The 14274-nt window shown below is 35.3% G+C and overlaps 1 protein-coding gene across 2 annotated transcripts in view; it reads right to left on the bottom strand.

The window, feature by feature from the left end:
- Nucleotides 1-14274, bottom strand: part of LOC145268445 (neuralized-like protein 4) — a 164551-nt gene that overhangs the window by 87863 nt on the left and 62414 nt on the right. For both annotated transcript variants that reach the window (XM_080124008.1, XM_080124009.1), the window contains exons 6-9: nt 11319-11682; nt 6028-6112; nt 4827-5094; nt 1808-1970 (exon numbers count right to left, since the gene is read on the bottom strand). In XM_080124008.1, the coding sequence (XP_079980134.1) occupies nt 1808-1970; nt 4827-5094; nt 6028-6112; nt 11319-11682 (880 nt within the window). The remainder of the gene's footprint in view (nt 1-1807; nt 1971-4826; nt 5095-6027; nt 6113-11318; nt 11683-14274) is intronic.

Raw genomic sequence — 14274 nt, 5'->3', positions numbered from 1 at the left:
TTTTGCCTACCAAACTCCTCTATCAGTTTTTGGTCTACAGACATGAAACTTCATATATAGGGTGTTCGAACCCATGTAAAACTTTACATTTGGGTTTTAGCCAAGGTAAATCGGTGCAAACATGTGAAAATTAAAAATTTGGCGGGTAAAGGTCAAACGATGGCATTACGAATATGCATGTGTGACATGATAGCTATTGGTTTTTGTTTTAATTTTTAGTAAATATGTCTTCATAGTATAGTTATTAACGTTAAAGGAAAAAGTAAATCGTAAGTTAAACGTTTTGATTTTGATTCTTAGTGGTGGTGTACAAGTCCTTTTTCTCAAAACTTTAAAATCGTTCCTATATATTGGGTCCAATATAATATAATAATAAATACAAAATATGCATTGATCAAAATATCGTATTTAAGCGTATTTTACGACCAGGCAATGCTGGGTGGCTTACTGGTTAAATAATAGAATTTTAAATAATGCAAGAGATAACTCTCATATATTTTATAATTAAAGTTATTCTACTTGATTGTGTTTTAATTGGATAATTTTAGCAGCAAATCTTGAAAAATTAGATTTAAAAAATTCTTTTGTCTTGTGCTAGTAAATAACACTAAATAGTTAAAATACTAATAAGAAAAATTAGCGATAACATCTCCTTATGAAGTTTGAATATTTATAAACGTAAGTGAATACATATTTTTTTTGTAATTTAATTTGTCTTGTTCGTGATTTTAGTTTCGTAAATTATCCTTCAAGAACTTTTGATAGGCTAGTGAATCTAATCTAAGGCTGTTTTTTGTTATAATGAATATTTTATAAATAATATATCTCATAGGGTTTTATTTGGCTTCCTTATTTTATTTGAACGTAAATAACAAATTTTGGAAATATAACTACAGAATTTTTCAATAATAAAACATGACAGCATAAGACAGATTCCACATCTGTGGATGAATTAAATGGATTTTCTTTTGTTATGTTTCTGCAAACATTTAATACCTACATTTCCTTACCAAATCATTTTCTTAATAAATCATTTTAATTCCAAGAAAAAAATTTCCCAACTATTTTCTGAGGAATATACTTTTGTCTCTGATAAGTTGTTTGATGGGTTTCTGCTATTCAACGAAACAACTGGAAGGTATACTTTATAAAAAATATGAATAAAATATTGAATGAGAATTAAATACTTCATGTTTTAGACTTATGTTGATATATTGGAGTGTAGAAGAAGTGGAGAGTAGAAAGGTATCCTTGCATTTACTTCTGGCAGCCGTGTAACTATCACTTTCCTTATTTTGTTCTTTAATCCTCATTACATAAGTCATGTTTCTGTCAAAGGGGTAAGAATTGCTGTTTTCTAGATAAAAACTTATCCATATAATACTTAGTGTTAGCTAGTTTTTACTTTGAAATTTTATTTATTAGCTCCTTATATCGAGTAGTTTCATGCCTTGTCAGGAGTGATTTCCATATATATATATATATATATATATATATATATATATATATATATGAGTAGGATGAAAATAGAGTTATGGTAAGAAAGCAATTCAAGAAGTTTTATGCTTCATAAAATATCACCAAACTGACTAGCATTAATAGATAGTTGTCTGATGCATTCTAAAGAAACGAAACAAAAAGTTCGCCAAAAGTATATTTTTATACTACTCATGTATTATGTGCTACAAAAGTAAATATTAAAACAAATATTTATATACATAATATATTTTTTTATAAAATATGTATACCCTATAAAGCAGTAATATACACAAACAGATAAATAAAAACAAACAAATAAATAGCACACCTGATTGGTCCACAATTGTGGCTTCTGCCGCCTGTCCATAAAGATCGATGACACCATACACATTCTCTGGGACGTTGGTGGCGGCCATACCTTGATCAACATGGTTGATGAAGAAGTGCAATGAGCTATCACTCTTGCGCATTACGCCTACACGGTCATTAATCTGCAATGAGAGGATATCTATTGTTATCATAATTATACTAAGGCTGATTTAATCAACATTTGTTTCTCTAAAACTTTTATATATTTCTTAATCACACAAAATACACATAGAAATAATCATCAGATTATGTTCGAAAACAATTCCATTTTAAGTGTTCAAATTAGCCGTAATTTGCAATTTACTCATCAAGTCACCCATCTTATATTAAGGTTCTGTCTATTACTCCCACCCTCTCCCACTGTATATTTGATCCCTCACTCTTATTTTATACCGTAGCTATCACTTTCACGTTCCCTAGTTATTAAAAGTCAAAAATAATAACATTACCAGATTTCAAACTTTTTATATAGTTAATGTTATTACTTTTGATTTTTAATAAATAGGGAAGGTGAAGTGATATATATAAGTCATATAGGGCATTATAAACATTAGGGAATATCACCGGAGTCCTAATACTATTGATGCCATAGCTGGAATGAGAAAGAGAGTAAGAAAGACATAGAGAGATTGAGAGAGACAGATAGACAGATAGGCAAAAAAACGTCTGAAAGATGGGGAGAGAGAGAGAGAGAGAGAGAGAGAGAGATAGGAAGGTAGAAAGAGAGAAATAGGCAGAAGATGGAGCTTTTAACCCTTCTCCTAAATTACATTTAAAAAAATTTAAAACAGTAAATAAGTATAAATATTTTTTTAAAAATATTATGAGGTGTGTAGTTTTTTATTTTGAACTGCAATAATGCTTCTAAATAAGGTAAACCACTAAACCTTTACAAAGCTAGGTAGAAAACGAACACTTAAAAAAAATCAATGTTATTTTTTTTAAAACAACACTAAACAAGTAAAAAAATTTTTTTAAATATGGGGGTTGTAGTCTATTCTAAAAACAATATCTCTTTCAAGAACGGTCATAAAATGTGTTTTCAATCCATATTTATTCAATAACGGCCCAATTTTCCTACCCAGCAAAAATGGACGAGTTTTCTGTGGACGAATCTTCCTAAGTACAGTTTTAAAACAGCCCCTTCCCTCCTTAAATTATATATAAAAAATATTAATATTTATTTTCTTTTAGAGTGGGAGGGCATCTTTTTAAAACTATCTCCCTCAGTATTTTCTTTAATTTTCTATTTTTGAGCAATTATCAAGACTCCCAACGTGTGATCCTCTCATGTCGGACGTTTTTTCTTGTTCTCACTTAACACTTGACACTTTTTAATTGAATAAACACTTTAAGTTAAACAACTAAAACTTATCCAGCTAGGTAGACAACGAACACTTAGAAAAATTGATTTTATCTTTTTTAAAACAACAGTAAACAAATAAAAATATTTTTTTTTAAATATTATGGGGGGGGGGTATTTTCTTTTAAAAACAATATTGTCTTCAAAACGGTCATAAAATGTTTTCAATCGATATTTATTCAATAATGGCCCAATTTTCCTACCTAACAAAAATGGAGGAGTCTTCTGCGGATGAGTTTTCCAGGGACGAGACTTCCTAAATTGCTAACACCAACTGTTCCCCTTTCATTTTCTATCCATATGGCTTACATCCTGTATTTTTTCTGCAGTCATTGTTGCAGATGTATCTTTCCAACGTTTCTTTGATGTAAAACAGATCAATACATCTTCAAGAAAACAATCTCACCAGAAAATCGGTTGGATTTCATGATCTATGCCTGCAACAAATTTTTTTGATTTGGTCAATACATCTTTCAAGAAACTCGACAATCTCAGCTGATCTTCCACAGGAGTTTCCAGCATTCAAACTGCATAGCGTGAAATGCAACTGATTTTCTTTAGAAGTCATTTTTTATTTGAAAATATTTACATGCCAAATATCCTCCCCTCATGTGTGATGATGGGGACCAGTGATTGTACTGAGTCTCCATCTCTACACGATTACATACTGCAACCAAGCATCATACATATCTGTCTTGTGTAGAAGCTAAATTAGATGATTTTGCTGTTAGTAGTTTGATAATCAAACAGAGCACACAACAGAACTATATGTGTTATCAAATATTACTAGTTGGTCATATAAGTAAGAGACAAGCACCATTATATATGTGTGTCATTACATATTACACATCAAAAAGGTTCACTAAACAAGCCCCTCAAAAGTTAAGGTAAATTCAGTCAAAATAATAACCTTTGGTATCGATACGTTTCAACAAGCCTAGTAAACACATGTTTTTATTAATGGACAGAACGCAGTATGTTATTTATTAGATTCCTTTTATTCTTTTTACAACTTTGGCTTTCTCTGACCAAGTGATCCAAGATGATAGCCATGCTAGGTGTTATCTCATTTGAGAAACAGGTTCAAATTCTGTACAAATCTTACTTTTCAGTTTGTTGTATTTTTTTTTCATTCCCAGTTCTATTACCTAAATAACCCATTTCTTGTCCAGAATTTCCCTATATTAATAAAAAAAAAAAAATTTCCCTCCATATTAAAAAATAAAAATAAAATAAAAATCTATATGCCGTACACTAAATCAAGTAGTTTTATTTTTCAGTAAAAGATGAACAGCTATCTTGTCCACCATTTTGAAAATAATGTTAAAAAAAAAAAAGGAGATAATTCAACAATAATTCAAACTTGCAAGATTTATGCTGTAATGCCTATGCATTCCCATTAATCACATAATAATGACTTCTGGAATATGATATTTTCATTTCATATTATACAGATTTTTCTTTATTTTTGTTTATTAATACATGGGGAATTCTAGACAAAAACCAATAACCCTATGCATAAAAAGCAACACGACATATAAAATACGGTATATATATATTCATTCATACATACATATGCATACCCTCATGTATCGACCCATCATGGGTGCCTTACCTTTAGTCGGTCGAGGCTTTGTGCATACTCGTCCATCACAGTAGTCCCATTGTGCATGACCCCATTTGTCGTCATCATCCATGTACCAGAGCGGACATTCGTCATCGTCGATGGGAACTCAAGGCTGGATGGTGCATGCATTGTCACACCAATCTCAATTGAGCCAGCCCACTTGTCAATCATTTTATCAATGCGCACCTCAAAGAGTTCGTCGGGACGCAGAGGACGGTTGGTGAGGACCACTCCATAGTTGAAGTCCTCGTGTGCACTGCAAAGTAGAGGTGGAAATAAAATCATCTCTATAACGAAATCAATATATAAGTTTTTTAATCATTTTTTGCATCTAATTTAATATATCTATAAAAATTAATGTCTGTATGTGTTTGTGTAATGGCTGTGTGTTCCCTACAGGAAAAAAAGATACATAAAATTTTAAAGTGTATTCTTATGTAAAATTTAGTGAAGGAGACAATAGAAGTGTTACGGAGTCTAGTATCACACTAGTACTAAATCATCAGCATTAGTCATGGTACTGCAAGCCGAAGGTGACTGTTTCCAACACATCATCACAGATTTATCAGAGTTGTCATTTGAAAAGATCAGAGCAGACGTGTTTGATGGCCTACAAATTGAAATCCTAAGTTGTGATAATCAGTTTGTTGCTAAGATGACTGCTTCAGAAAGGGCAGCATGGTTATCAGAACTTCCTTAGAAACAATAAGGCAGTGAACTTGTGAACAGAATTCCCTTCACTTTTTGTGATCTCGGGTGCAATATGAGCATCAAGCTTCATTTTTTGCCCAGATGAAGTGTACAACCATAAAACTTACAAATGCAAATTCCTGCCTGATAGAAATTGATAAGCTTCCATCAGCTGTGGTAATGTTCTGAAGGATGCTAATTTAACTTTGGGAAAGATGTTCTGTTAATGTTCTGTTTCTTTTGCCTTAATAAATGTACAGAAATCACTTTCATACTGTTTTAAGATTCAAGTGAAAAGAATTGTGGCTGATTTTGCAATTTTCTATAATAACAAAAATTTTAAAAATAAAAATTTCAAATTGCATAAAATCTATAGCTTGCAGACTAAAACTGACTTTAAATTTGAAATCAACTCAAACTGACTATAGAAAAGTCGCTTTTTAATGTAACAAAATGAATGTTCCAGTGTAATCAAGAACAGAAACATTGCCAAACGTACTTGGGTCGAAATGCTGTCCTCCGACCATTAATCACTGCTGCATGAAATCCGCAGTATGTGTGGAATAACAATTTGTCAGAGTTAGCTAGAAAATAAAAAATAAATATGATTAAACACACACACACACACACACACACACACACACACACACATATAAAATATATATAAAATACTTTTTTTTACTTAGGAGTCACCACTTATTAAGGCCAAATAGCTACTCGAGATAAAGGGTTAATGAATGTAAGATGGTAGTTTAGTAATCATTAATGCTGTAAATTGAGTAGATTTTGATTATTTATGGAGACAGACAACAGAAACTTGTTTACATTGGATTTGAAGACTACTATGTTGTATTCAACTGGGAAGCAAGCCAGCAGAACAGTGTTTCATAGACTGGCCATTGGAGTTCAATCAAGCACTTGCCATGAAAATAATAAAGCAGAGACAGGCTCCCAACATCTCTTCTGTTGGAAAGAGGTTGCAGGGAAGAGAAAATGGCATCACCTACTAGGTTGTGAAGCCGGTTTTGAACTCTATTAAGGCTGGATAGGATGCACCAAGCTGCTCCTACTCAGATGTGGTAAGAGTACTTCATTTTAAGGAGTACCTGGCTCATACAGATAGAAGATTGCATTGGCAGTGAGATACCTTCTGGAATGGTAGAGTTATCCAATCATTTTTCCAGCCATTTTGGCAACAGATTTGATGCATTTCATTTCAGATCAGAAGTGAAGATCAGTCCCAGAAGTTTGTCAAGACATGGTGCTTCCTAAAGACAAAAGCCATTCATTTCAATTGGGGTGTGATGAGGGTCAGAGCGATTATGATGAAAGGAGAGAAGCTTGGTTTTCGATGCATTAAAAATTAACCAGCCACCTTTTTCCCCCATTGCACCACGTTCTCAAGATCAGAGGAGAGAGAATCAGAAAGATCTTGGTCATTGCTGGCTTTTGAAATGTTGCCATAGATTGTCTTCTGCATAAATGAATGATCTACAAATGTGTATTGCGAGATTATTGATGAAGATCAAGAAGAGAGTTGGGGCAATGAAACTTTGAAGGATGCCAGCGTTAATACGATGTTTCTGATTTCTGCCCATCAATGACTACTGTTATAAGCCTATCAGAGAGAAAGGATTTAATAACAGAGGATATTTCCAGCTATTCCATAGCTAGTGATCTTGTGAAGTATACCTTTAACCTATCAAAAGCCTTTGATATGTCAAGAGCTATTGCTCTAGAAACGAAGTCCCTGTCAAGATATTCACTAATCCTATGCGATAAAACAGTTAGTACATCAGTTGGAGATCTTGCAGAATGGAAACCATAATGCATGTCACTGAGCAGGTTATTTTTGCTGAGGTGGTTGACCACTTCTGTTTATCACAGATCCCATAAATTTACCCATAATGTACAGGAGACTGATTGGTCTGTACTGAGAGGTAGATGACTGATCTGCAGAATTTTTAAATACGGGGCAAACTGATGAAGTTTTCCAAGGTGTTGGGAAGCATTTCTCCTTAAAGCAACGTTTAAACAGCTTTGTAAGTATGAGTTGGTTCCGATTGAAGCTTTTTGAGCATATGACTGGAATGCCACCAAGGCCAGTTGCTTTACTGGAACCAAGGTTTTTGATAAGCTTGGCAACATCACGTACAGATATTTGTATATTTCGTCAAAAAATGGTACAACACAAAACAAGCAGGGAGATAACTCCCTCATCACTTAGGAAGTAAGATTAAATACAAAAACACTGCTAATATCGCTAAAAGGAAAATAACAACAACAGATCTTCTATTTAAAAGCGATAAAAATTGTGCATAAAATCTGACAAGGTATTGTAGCACAGCGGTAAAACACCAGAGTGTGAATTATATAGTTATGGGATCGATTCTTTACCCCCCCCCCCAAAAAAAAAAAATAGTCTAGCCATGCTAACAATGGCTGGTAGCCAGAAACAATGTGCCCATGAATAACTTTTATGCACGTAAAAATATTTAAAAATAAATTTTTAAAATCTGTCCCATCAAAACAAACAGGGATTTAATTCCCTCATCGGTTAAGAAGTGAAATACAAAAAAGCAGCATTTCGAAACTGCTAATATTGTTAGAAGTAACATCATGAACATCGGCTTCCTCAAAATAATCGTTCCGATATTAATTTAGAAACTTAAGACTTTGCACATATAAATGACTCAATAGCTTTTAAGAAAGAGTTTTATAGCAATCAATAATTTGTTTAGCTTATCTCATCACATGCATATGTGTGTGTGTGTGTGTGTGTGTGTGTGTGTGTGTGTGTGCACGTGCGCGACAAATACACACACACATATATCTGGGCTGTGTGAAGGCAACCGGTCTGATTTGATTTCTAGTATACAAATGAAATTGAAAAACCATGTCCTTCAGGTAAAAATGTTCCTCTCTAATACATATAAATAAATATATGTATATGTGTGAACTAAATCAGCAGCATTAGTCATGGTACATCTTCCAATCTTAATCCTATTTTGAGGAGTGTAACTTTAAAGCAGATACTAATTATATTTGATACTAACTTGATTAATCCTAACTACCCATCTAGGGGCATAGAAATACCTGGCTTTGAAACCCTCTCAGTGCTGATGGACCTATAGATCTGATCAGGTCATCTATCTAGAAGGAAATCTCCGATGCCACTGACTTCATACGTCTTAATACCAAATGAGGGAGGGAGGCCTTCTCAGTCCTGGTTAACAACCTTCCTAGAGCTGGTGACTCGATCAAATCACCGTTTTGCAAACCTTAACTGCTTAAGGAGTAGATAGGCTCTGCCTATCACCCGGCTTCCATACTCCTTCGTTGCTTATTAGCCAGGAGCAGAGGTGCGATCACAGGGACTCATTTGTAGACACGCAATGCTTAGCCTTGTTTCCTGACTAGAGCAATGAATGCTGTCTCCCACATCCACCTCATTCCTTTTCCCTGAACCTGGCCATTTTGGGGGTAACTGGTTACCATGTATGCTAACATGATTGGACTGGGCCACTCTTGTCTGACAGATTTGAGGATACCGGTTTGACAGTTGCTGGCTGCTGTTTCCGACTGACAGTACAGGAACTCTAACTCTTTGGTAGTGCTTAGAGCGGTTGCTCTATCATCAATTATATTATATCGAAATGCTTGTAGTGCCATGTCATGCATGGAAAAGGACCCTGCACTCATCTCTGGTAGGCATTTCTGAGGTCACATTCCTATGGATGAACAGTCAGCTGACGGTCTACTTGTGTTGCATGATGGTAGCTGTGCACATCCACTTTGTTTAGTACCTCTCACCCTAAACTGAAACTACGAAATAAAATGAAATGACAGCGCAATCCAAAATAACGATCAAACCAGACACACACTTGAACAATGATTCGCCTTTTCCCTCAAGGCTTGCATTTACAAATATCTGTGGATTTAGAAATAACTTAGATGATGTAGAATCATTTCTCCTAGTGAACTCTCCGGATATCTAAGCACAAAGTGAAACTAATTTGCACTCCTCCATCCCCTCAAACATTTTTAACATGTCTGGTTATCTTCTACTTTGTTGTAGGGACTGACAGACACATGCACAGACTTGGAGTCTATATTTGCAACACCTTACCTATGACTAGAGAATCTAAACTAGAATCAGATGACCAGACCTTCATGTGCTTTAAACTAACTTTACAACATAGCGTTAACTACCTATATATTTTTTTATCACTCTCCATTGACCCACAACTGTACTTTAATTAATAATGTTTCACACAGCATAGACGTAGCACTCCCTTGATACTAGCACCAAATTCATGTATTTGGTGACTTTAATGTCCACCACAATAATTGGCTTGGCTTCTCTAACTACACAAACGCAGCTGGTAGCATCATTCATAACTTTTCTATATCCCATTCTTTGACACACTGAATGGTTCAAAGTGGCAATTAAAGCATATGTACCCACACGGAAGTTCTATAGCAAAACCCCACTCTCCCCAATGGTTTACTTCTGCCATTGCTCAAAGGCAACATGCATACCACAGATTTATCCAGCATTAGTCCAGTACAGACAAAAGTTTATAGAAGCTAGAAGTAATTATAAGGAAAAAGTAGTGACAGCCAAGAAAGAATATACCAAAACCACCAGAAAATGCATTGAAGCGCAGAAATTAGAAACCCATGATTTCTGGAAAATCTACAACAGTGTAGTAAATAAGCAATCAACAATTCCCTCACTATCCAACAATTCTGAGGTTGTTTGCATGGCAACAGAGAAAGCTAACATGCTTGCCCATCAGTTTGCCGCAAACTCTACTTTGGACACAGCAAACAACTTTTCTCATGGTCCTGGGCCCGGAGAGCGCCGGGGGAAGAAAACTGAGACCCAAGAGTGAACGCAAGTCAAGCAGTGGGCGTAAGTCCATGGCAGAAAGAAACCAAAATGACTGTGACACTGCTAGGACATGCTGAGGTCACATAGAAAACATCAGGGTTAGCTGGAAAGAAGAAGAGTGAGAGAAAAAAAAAAGAGGGAGAAAAGGAGATTCTGGGTTGGTCACTGGACGCGAGTTATGTTTCTCTGGCCTCTGTAAAGTCAAAGGCATTAAAAAGAAAAGGGAGTCTGAGTTCGTTATTTGGCAAGCGATGTCCGTATTTTTTCTTGACTCTAAATTGGGCTCGCCTTGGTTCAGAGACATCAGAGGCGATGAAGCGAATGAAACCTTAAAAAAAAAAAAAGAAAAAAAAAAGTTTTTTGCTGGGCCCCGAAAAGTAAGAGAAAAAAGAATGAAACGGAACTAACATGAAAGAGGAAAAAAGAGTGATTATCAAGTTGGATTCTAATGCTAGAAAAAGATTGGTGAAATTCTCTTTGTCCCTTCTTAAAAAAAAAAAAAAAAGAAATTTATGTTGTTCGCAACCCATATATTAATCGACCAGATTCTATCGGCGGGAATGTATATTTTGTTAGATTCCACCTCGGAAAATTTTTACTTTGTATTTTTCTTTGCATGTTTCTAACCATTTGAATTGTTGATTCGGGAAAATTTGCTAAACAATTCAATTTGCTTACACTTGACTGGATTCAGATGTGGACAGAAACCACACTAGATGATCTGAAAATCACCATCTCAAGTACATGATATCATAAAAACTTAGACACCTCAAAAGCATATATGTATACACACACTTTCACAGATGCATATATACAGAGATATTATCACATTTTATACAAAAACATATGGATGCATAAATACAAACATTTTAATATAAATTTGTTTTTCATACCTTCTGCCCCATCTTCTTGCATGTCAGAATAAAAATGGAATGCATTGTTTCTTCTCTGCATGCTGCCACCGGCAGCACCAACTACAGCAACAGGAGCAGCAGCGGCAGGTGTGTCTGGGGTTGCGGCGCCAGGGTCAGCATTTGTCCCTAGCGCCTGTGCAATATCATTGTTTGGTATTGGAGGTGGCACAGTCCTTGTGGGACCACCATCAACGATGGTTACTTTGACAGCCATGCCATATAAGTCAACAACGCCCCATACTGTCGATGAGACATCTGTTGCAGCAATACCTTGGTCCATGCCATTGATAAAGTAATGGAGTGAGCGCTTCGAATTTCGCATCAGGCCAATACGGTCGCCAACCTAATGAGAGAATAAAATTATCGTATAAAAATGAATAGAAAATCTTTTTTAATGTAAGAAAAGGCTTTATTCAATCCATTTAACATTTCAGTATATTATAAATGTTCTTTATTATGCAAAAAACAAACAAAAAAAAAAAAATGAAAAAAGATAAAAGAAAGAAAAGAAGGAAAAAAGAAAAAGATGTTTTTACATAGAACATGGCATCAGAAATATATTTGTGATGACATCTTTGGGCAGATTTCTCTTTTAAAATATCTTTTCAGTTCAACCTTGAAAATACATTTAAAAAAAAAAAAAAAAAATACTAATACAGAAAGATGATACACACAGGCAATGTTAAAAGTGTTACTGTTTGAGAAAAGGATTTTTATTTAATAACAGTTTTATTTAAAGGGTGGAATGATAAAATTGTTGCCCTAGAAAAAACGACATGATTCCATTTCTGTTTGATGAAAACCGTTTTTTTTTTTTTTGTGGACCATCTACTAGTTGATCAGTTGTGAACAAATCTCAAGAGTGATAGGTGCCTGTCTGATAGTGACACCATGTTCAACAAGCGAAATCAGATTGTGCCGCTGTACAACTCATACTCTCTACTGATCCAAATTATGACAACAGGACCATTGCTAACATTCTCAAAATGCAAATCCGGATGGTTCAACGTTTGAGAGCACAGTTCAACGCATTGGCCAACCCTTTGGAGGTCGTGGAGAGGAAGCCCAATGCTGAGGACATTGCCAGGAAGACCTGAACCAAAGAGTTCATCGAAAAGGTCCAGGCAATCATTGATGAAACTCCCCAGCGGCCTATTTGGCATCTCACACACAACTGTGAATGCATGTGTGAAGGGGGACTTGAAGTGTAGGTTCTACATGCGACAGACAAGCCAGATCTTGACTGAGAAGACAAAGAACTTTTGGCTAATCAAGTCCGTCAGGTTACTCAACAAACTGAAGCATCCCAAGAAGCCAAACATACTCTAGTTCTTTTCAGATGAAAAGAACTTCTGTCAGGATCAGATGTACAACAGTCAGAACCATCACTGGGTTGCCATAAATAACAGGGATGTGCCCAGGGGGATGAAAACAAAGTCTCCGTTCCTGGTTACTGTCATCGGTGAGGTTTCAAGTGAGGACCACATCATGCCATCTCACATCTTTGAAAGTCAACACCAAAGTATACCTTGATGTGCTGAAGAGTGTGATGATCCCCTGGTGTAATCAAGAGGCCGCTGGCAGACCCTGGGTGTGACTGCAGGACTCAGCACCAGCCCACAAGTCCAAAGAAACCCAGGCTTAGCTTCAGAAAGAGTGCTATGACTTTGTACCCTTGTCTCACTGCCCCTCTTCTCCCCCGACCTGATCCTATTAGACTACTTCGTTTAGTCATATGTTGAGAACATCACCAACATGACCTCCCACAACACCAAAGCCAGCCTAATCATCGCCATCCGCCAAGTATTCGCCGAACTCCTACTGGTGCTTGTGGAAAAGTCATGCTCCCAGTTCTAGACCCATATCGAACCGGTTACTGAGGCTGAAGGCAGCTACATTGAATAGATGTTAGCTCTTCTACATAATCAAGTTACCTGAATTGATTTTTCCAATAAAAGTTTAAAAATAAAACTGTAGTGTTGATTTCTTTAAAGGCAACAAATTTATTGTTCCGCCCGGTACAAAAGTTTTTTCTTATTAAAAATGTTCATGTTACAAAATGTGTTTGTAAATAAAACTACGCTTTTCTTTTTATTGCATATATTTTTCAACTTTGCATTGAACTTCTTTGCAGATGGAGACAGATATAATATGCAAAACTTTTTTGAATTAAAACTAAGGAGAAATCTTTCTAGACTGAAGATATTCCTTTTTGGAGAGATATATTAAAATCCAATTTTATTCTGTCATTAAATAAATCTATATATCTAGAAAAGTGAAATTGTGTGTGTGCGTGTGTGTATTTCCCTACCAAACTACTCTGTCAATTTTCAGTCTACAGACTCAAGATTTGACATAAGGAGTATTGAGATTTAGGAAAATCTTTTTAATCGGTTTTCAGTCAGAAATTTGGATGTCAAGGGGTCGAAGTTCAATGATTTGGCCTTTGAAAACTCTACCAAACTCCTCTGTAGGTTACTTGGACATGGATCAAACTCTTTAATGTGATTTTAGCCCAAAACAATAAATGTTAAGGGGTCAAAATTGGAGTCAATGTTAAAAAAAATTGACCTCTGCGGTCTCTACCAAATTACTCAGTCAATTTTTGGTCTAAACATTTGAAAATTTACATAAAGTGTTCAAACAAAGGGCAAGCTTTTTAATCAGTGTTTGGCCAAAAAATTTGGCTGCAAAGGAGTTAAAGTTCAAAAGATTTTACTTTTGCAGTCTCTAGCAAACTATTCAGCCAATTTTGGGTCTAAACATTTGAAATTTTACACAAAGCGTAATCAGACATGCAACAAGCTTTTTAATCAGTTTTTGGGCAAAAATTAGGCTGCCAAGAGGTCAAAGTTGAAAGAATTGACCTTTGCAAACTCTACCAAACTCCTCTGCCAATTTTGGGTCTAAACACTTGAAACTTTAGATGTAAGTT

The sequence above is a fragment of the Euprymna scolopes genome, chromosome 43 (assembly GCF_053919585.1).
Source record: "Euprymna scolopes isolate OS-2025 chromosome 43, ASM5391958v1, whole genome shotgun sequence".
NCBI classification, from domain to species: Eukaryota; Metazoa; Mollusca; class Cephalopoda; order Sepiida; family Sepiolidae; genus Euprymna; species Euprymna scolopes.
The sequence above is the reverse complement of the archived record's forward strand: the minus strand, read 5'-3'. Positions and strand labels throughout refer to the sequence as shown.